The 7,698-nt window shown below is 35.2% G+C and overlaps 1 protein-coding gene across 1 annotated transcript in view; it reads right to left on the bottom strand.

Annotated features, from left to right (window-relative positions):
- Positions 1-7,698, bottom strand: part of srbd1 (S1 RNA binding domain 1) — a 70,733-nt gene that overhangs the window by 45,865 nt on the left and 17,170 nt on the right. The window contains exons 11-15 of the mRNA XM_015397354.1: positions 4,299-4,402; positions 3,780-3,887; positions 2,941-3,098; positions 1,313-1,403; positions 1,033-1,140 (exon numbers count right to left, since the gene is read on the bottom strand). Coding sequence (XP_015252840.1) covers positions 1,033-1,140; positions 1,313-1,403; positions 2,941-3,098; positions 3,780-3,887; positions 4,299-4,402 — 569 coding nt within the window. The remainder of the gene's footprint in view (positions 1-1,032; positions 1,141-1,312; positions 1,404-2,940; positions 3,099-3,779; positions 3,888-4,298; positions 4,403-7,698) is intronic.

The raw sequence follows: 7,698 nt of genomic DNA, 5'->3' as shown, positions 1-7,698 counted from the left end.
GGAGTGATGGAAAAATAATAAACTGGATGTTAACTTTGTAAATGCTCTGCTTTGGTTCTGCTTTTGAAAAGTACATTTAATGTCACAAATCAAAATACAGCACTGCTCCTATAGCATGACCTCTGAAATATATGCACAAATATGAACTTAAAAATACAGGAAAGAAACTCGTACAAACATTCAAATGGACTCAAAATGAAGTCCGGCTGTGGTCCCACTGCCGACCTCAAGTAAACAAACACACATGAAACTCAGCAGTGAGTAAAGGAGATGGTGCAAACAGCGGGCAGTGGTTATTATGCTTGGACAGAGGTTCTGTGCAGTTGAATTCTGAAGTTTGGACTGGATTTGGTTACAGTCGAGACCTGGACCACAAGACTTCTCTTTAATTGGACTGAAGTGAAACAAACTCCAGATGGCTTTAATGGGTATTCACTTGAGGACAGATTCCAAGTCGTCTCCCTCCTTTAGGGATACATTTTTCTTGGAAATGTATTTGCTTTCTAAAATTAGATACATTTCTTACCTCTCTCATACAACTGATACATTCTTAATCTGGATGTTTGCTAGGATCAAGTCCCTTAAGTATGATGAATAAATAAATAAAGCTCCAATCTACTTTAGAGAATATCTTATTTTGAAGTTTAAATGTATAAATATTAGAAGAACAAATTGGGAATCAAGAAAAATCATGCACTGCAGTGTGCTTTGTTATAAGACATAAAGGCAAATAATCAAACTGATTTTAAAAACAGATCAAAAAGAGTTTGAATATTTTGCCATCGTGTTATCGTCAGGTCTTTATCATCAATAAGTTTGAGTGACTTTGCTGTGTGTATTTAAGTTACAAAATGCAACATGCCCAAAAATATAGTTTAAAAAAGCAACATTTTGCATTTGAATTTTCTATGGAGTAAAATAATTTATAGCATTTTATATTCAATTTACAGCAAAGTATATATCTAACTCTGAATAAACAGTTTTTATATTAAACTTCATGTGTGGCTAGCATGTAGCTGATTCAGATCTTACCAGTAGGACACATCCAGTGGGTGAAAATACCGTCTGGAGATGAGATCAGCAAAGAAGGACTCAGTTTCACGACAAGCTGTGCCGTTGCCAATGACTACCTTTGTGCAACTATTTGATGAAATAGAAAGGAAATAAGAAGGGATATGATTACTTCAATACAATATGGTCAAATTCAAACAGTTAATAATGTTATTTTCCAAACAATACTTTAACCAAATTAGTTTAAAACAATGCTTGACATCTAATTCTACTCTTGATATGAACTATTTAGAAGCAGTACCCGTATTTAATCATAAGGTGGCGCAATTTCTCTGCTTCTCTTTGATGTCCTGAATTGTGCAGGTACACAACATCGGTATGCAGAATCTGACCTTGGAACAAAGACAAACAGAATAGCCAGAATGTTGTTGATACATTATAAACATAAACTGGTCATAAATGGTTTACACATTTTAACTGGAAAATACACTGAGGCTTCCACTACCTCTGTTAGTTCAATGCATAAGACACCTCAACAAGCTCTGCTGTAACAACACTGTTGCTTCCTCAGAAAGGAGAAATAAAACAGAAAGACAAACATCCAGTCACACCATGATAGACCCAATAAATGATATATGTCAGCATGCCTTTTGAACACACCAGCTCAGCCTGAAGGTGAGAGCTTCCTCTGGAATGTATGAAGCAACACATTGGGAAACATGAGAAGATTTAAAGCGCGTAAGCATGCTCAACATCGGGATAAACATGAAAAACAAACAACTTAGTGTTGGAACAGATCTACTTTTTGAGAGCACTAGGTATCAAACATGATTTAAACCACTTAATAGAAATAATACGTTTTTTTTTTTTTTTGCATTATTTCCAAATCTACGAGACCCAAAAGGTGGCAACTAAAACTAGGATGGGAGTGACACGACGTTAAACAGACATGAAATACAGCAATAAGATGTGCTACTAAAAGCACATCGTTAATTTCTATTCGCTGCCAAAACATTGTCTTATTCAGGAATAAACAGGATAAGATCTCTAAAAGCAAACAGCTGTGTCTGCAGAGAAACCAGTCTCAAAATCTTCCAGGCTGTTTTTTGTTTGCTCGGTTACTGTTTTTCCTTTTTGGGGGTTTTCTTTCTTCTTTTTTTTTTTTTTTATAGATGTCTAGCTGTGATTTGGAAAACAGAAAAAGCCATGTCATTGTCCCCAAGTCTCATTTATATAATTGCATAAAAGTGAAGGGCAGAGATGTGTAATAATAGACAATTTCATGTAATTATTTTAAAGGTTGCATTTTTGATTGACAGAATATGACTCTTTCTTAATGGATTAATTCTAAATGTATTCCTACGCAAAAAACCTAGGGAATAATAAAAAATTAAATCAACTGACAGATGGTTTCATGCTCCCTGAGGAAACGTTGTGTTTCAATCAGATTTTTGACACCTTAACACCAGAAATAAGATGTTAAGATAATTCTAAGATCTGTACTACAATGTCCATCATTTGAAAAATATGCTTGCAGCAACGTACTAAACTAAGGTTTTACATACATTCTAAACAACATACATTTCAATTAAGTGAAGGTCTTACAATTTGACTGATTCTATCATTTTATAGTGTAAAGATTTATTACAAATATTCGTTGGCAACACTAAATTTCTATGAAATAGTCGACAGTGGGAGTAACTTCATCCTTTATTAGTCAAAGCCATGGACTAAATTAAGAACCTGGCAGTATTTTCAAAGTGAAACATAAACATACCAGTCTGTAATATATATTGTCTAATATAAAATATTAATATAAATTTTAAGATATATTAAGAAAATCGGTTTTCAAAGACACTCTCAGAGAATAGTAAATATTAAAGGATATGCAGTGTACAGAGTGAACAGGGTGAGCTTTGTGTTACTTACTTGTGTGTGAGAGGACAGCCAGTTTACAGCCATGTCTGAAGCCAGGGTCCACCCCCATTATGACACAGCCCCTGACTGGACAGACTAATAAGCGCTGGCGGAGGTTTCGCACAAACATGGCAATTGATTCCTTTTCTGCTGCACTTGTGAGTTTAGTCCTAAGGAGTGGGATTAAAAGGAGAGATATATCACTAAGAAAGAAGACAAAGGAGGGAAATATGGATTATTTTTGGGTAATAATTAAGAAAACTTCTCGATTTAGATGGGGAAGAGGTAGGTCTGTAAATAATTAATCCAAAAAAACTAAGAAACCTCTAAAAAGGCTTGATTTCATTCAAATGAAAAACTATTAAGAATTTGCCGTCACTATTGAAAAGCTATGATCGGAAATCAACAAAAATATCAAAATGTATTTATATAGCACTTAACAACAACCAGCAGGTACCCAAAATGCTCAACAAAATGAGTAGGATCGCAACATAAAAATAAAAAAAAGGGAACACAGAAAACAGTAAAATCAAAAAGGTTACAAAGAAACAAAAGAAAGAAATCGTCACACCACTGCTACATATTAAAAGCCAGCCTGAACAGATATGTCTTGAGTTGGGACCTAAAAAGAGCAATATCTGTAACAGTTTGAATATCCAAGGGTAAGTTGTTCCAGAGTCACAGGAAGGCAACTGCAAAAGCCTGATCTTCATTTGCATAACAAATATGTAGATTTCTACTTTTTGTGTGCACTATTATTATCAACCAACAAAAACATTTCAATCAAAAATGTATTTGACATAAAACACAGGTTTATTTAAATAAACTGTGAATGATATAAATAAAAATACCTATAGCTTCGAGTGAGGAAGGGCAGAATAAGCCTTTTATAGGAGTCCTCTACTGCATTTGTGATGATTGCACGAAGCTCCTCTCTTGCAAATGTCTTTGTCCTCCACCTGTATTCAAAACAAATGATAACAAAGCAAAAAATAAATAAATAAAAATTATAACATGGCTTTGGTTTATTTTGGTTAATCTTAACATAAATTTAAACAATAAAAACAGGTTGTTAGCATTGCTAAAAACCTGTTACCTCATAATTTTTATAGTTACTGAACTCTTATCAGAAGAACATGAGTCAAATAAACAGTTTACCAATAAAAACTTTAAAATTTTCATGTTTGTTTTAATTTCAGGTGAAAAAACAAAGATTGTACATATTTCTACTTATACAATAGCTTGTTATACTCTGGTATGATGAAGGAAAGTAAAACAACCTCTTGTTGACATCTTTACTGAGACATTGAACGCTGCAGACATGCGTGTCTGTGTGTGGGAAGATGTCTGTGTATTATTGCGTCTCTGACCTGTTGTTGATGCACCACTGAGTAAAGTCGCTCTTCACTCTGTCAGGAATGTTCACCTTCACTGTCAAAATCTTCAGACTCTCGCCTCGGTTAATCGCCAGTGTCTGAACAAAAACATTTTTAAGTAAAAAAGGCCCACATTCCATACTACATGCTGCCATGTAGTAACCAGAAAATTACAGGCTTCAGAGAACACAAGTTTTAACCTACAATGACTGTTCAAACACACAACATCAATAGCTGAAGTCAACATGTACCCAGAAAGACTACATATAAATAAAATACTTATGAACTGAAAACTCTTCGAATGTTTAGGAAGCCTTTAAAGCCCCTGTAAAACCTTGATGATGATTTAGCCAACGTATGCCTGAAGTATGAAAAATCTGGCAATAACGCTGGCATACGCTGGATAAGTTATGGGTCAGTATCACTACCTGATCTGTCTTGAAAGCACGATCCGTCTGCGTATGCGCCAACAGATATACATCCGAGTGTCCATAAATAAAGTAATTATGGTATTAAAATTTCTTATTTCTCTCCTTAACTCACTAAAGAATGCCAATACACATCTTTAAAAAAATGTTTTATGACTTTACTGAGACAATTTTGATGCTTCTTACATTTTTGCCGTTAAACTCCTTTTCTGAAGTCATTATTGGACATGCTCAGAGTAGTCAGGCAAATTATGATTAAACCATGTTCATCTGCATTTTAGTTGTTTCTTTCTTTAGATTACACACTATATACCATAATGTTAACACAAAAGGAAAACATAAAAGTAAAAAAAACTAGATTTATGTTTAAATCCAAAGCTGAAAAAAGTTAGCTTCTCGAAAGTAGCGTAGGATATCATTTCCAGTGGAGATCGGGCAGAGATGAGCGATAAAACAGAAAGGATTTTATGGGATTTATTTTCTCAGGAAATACATTATTTAATACATTTAACACATATTAGCTTAGCATGCTTACTATTTTTGGGGAGGGAACATAATTTAGGTCGTTTTAAAAAAACTAAATCGAGGGCGAGCTGGATGTATATCTGGATGTGCATGCGCAAATGAGCTGATGGTGCAGACCGAGTAGTGACAGTCAGCTTTGTATAAGTTATGAGCATGCTGAAGTACACTGAAGCACGCTGGAAAACGTTGCTATATGGTAAGTGTGTCGAGTACTTGACGTATGCCAGCGTATGCTCATACGTGGGCCACAAGTTACAGGTAAGTTATTTGATCATCGACATACATTAAGTGTAAATTACCTCTAAGTCGTGGTGTTTAGCTTATCCAAAACCTATGAGTAACTTGTGTATAACTTATGCGTAACTTATCAAGAACTTATCTCCAACACATATCAATATATTTGACGTGTTCCAGACGACCATTGAACATGTTTCTAACTCACAGCTACTGTTTAATGGCGTATTTGCCGCGTTTTGGTATCAAAGGGGGTTCACATGAGGAAACCGTCAGTTCTCCTCCAGACTTCAGAAATTCCAGAAGAGATTGAGGATCTGGCAAAGCTGAGACGGGAATACAGACTAGCTGTCCTCCAACATCAGCATGATCTCATCAATTTGACTGTGTTCCAGTTGTAGGCTGATGGATGAATCCTCCCTGCTTTCACGCCCACAACCTACAAATTTACCAGTAGACATGATCCTGATTCTGCTACGATTACAAACATTCTTTCTTTCTTTAACTCTTTTATTTTTCTTTTTTTCTTTTATTCATTTTGCGGCGGTAAACAGCAGCTGAGTTAATACCGCAATCAAAGGCATCTTTTTATGCAAGCTGGGCGCCTCCAGGCACATTGCTGCCCCACCTCAGGACACTGGCTTGTGACATTTTTATGGGCATTACGCTGCCATGTGTTATGTATAAGTTAGGCTGTCATTGGACATAAGTTCTGGACTGGAACTACGGACTCTAGACTATAAATATGCTTTGTATACACCCAAAATTTAAAAAACACATCTGGTACGCCAGGCATACATAGGCTAAATCAAGGTGTGACAGGGCTCAAGAGATTTAAAAATCTTGACAGCTATAACAAATATCAGATGGAAAAACAAATCATTTAGCAGCTGTAAAACATCCCTACAAAGAAGGCAATGGTATTGTAGCACCTTTTTTTTCAAAATTGTAAACTTACCTGTGCAAATTCTCAGTCAACCGGGTCATGGCGACCAGAAAACAGGCTCTTGTGTGAAGCTCCAGAATTAAGAAACTGAGTGAAAGTCTTTTTTCCTGAGTGAGTCTTTGAGCCTGTTTTGTGGTAGCCAAGACCAGGATGACAGGGAATTGGAACAGGCATTGTGAAACACATGCACTGACATCAGTTAGTATTATTGCTAAAGCTTCAGGACTACATCAAATCACTGTGAAAGGCATCATCAATGTTTATGAGAGCCTAAGGGGAAAAGCACAAACCACTGCTGCCCATAAAGAGACATCTCAAATTTCCCTTAATACATCACCATAATCATGAAGCCTTTTGTGAAAACAGTTTGTGGACAGACCTGACGAAAGTGAAAATTTTGGGTCAGTGTGCTTCCCCTTACTGTACATCTATCAAAGAATTAACACAGAACTAGAATATAAGAGCAGCAGAGAGATAATTCCTGAAGAGTAATTCCCAACTTCAGTTTGTGACCTTCAGTTATTCAGCAGGACAATGGGCCTAAAACAAAAACAAGCCTAAATCTGATTGACTCACAAAACTTAGCTCAATATGTGGAGTTTAATTTCATAGAGATGTGGAAATCCCCCTTCAGCAAAGGAAAATAATCAATGCCAGGATGTCTGATAATAACCTTTAGATAAGAATAGAGTAGCAGCCAATTATCTTTTGTAAATAATTAACAAAGTTTTTTTGTTTTTGTGATCATTCAGCTAAGTTTATTCTACTTTCTTGTTTAATCTGTTATGATATTATGTTTTTTGGTTATTTAGTCATGTATTTATTTAGTCAGCATATGTGTTTTTATATGGAGGAAATGTTTGTCTTTTTCTGTTTGCTTGCCTAAGGAGAAATAAAACTGAGAAAACAAAAGGAGTTTACCTGTAACATTTTTTCTTTTGCCTGCGCAAATTACTTAGTCCATGGTGCATCTGTGGCCTTTGTGGATTTTAATCTTTTTGTTTTATCAAAGCTGGGCCACAACAAATAGTTTAATAGCAAAAATGTAGAAACTAAATTAATCAGTGGGGAACAAAAAAAGGAACAATGCTTCACAGGACTACATGTATGAGGATACCTGGTGAAGTATGGAGTATGTTTCAATAAAAAAATCTTTATAGCTAATTAATTTAAATGTTCAATTCTTATTTACTTTGCTTCAGCAACTGTAAAACTATGCATACATTGAAAAACATATCAGTATATATACATAATATTTCAA

The sequence above is a fragment of the Cyprinodon variegatus genome, unplaced genomic scaffold (genome assembly GCF_000732505.1).
Source record: "Cyprinodon variegatus isolate N-32 unplaced genomic scaffold, C_variegatus-1.0 Scaffold856, whole genome shotgun sequence".
NCBI lineage: Eukaryota > Metazoa > Chordata > Actinopteri > Cyprinodontiformes > Cyprinodontidae > Cyprinodon > Cyprinodon variegatus.
Note: the sequence above shows the minus strand (reverse complement) of the source record. Positions and strands in the feature narration are given on the sequence as shown.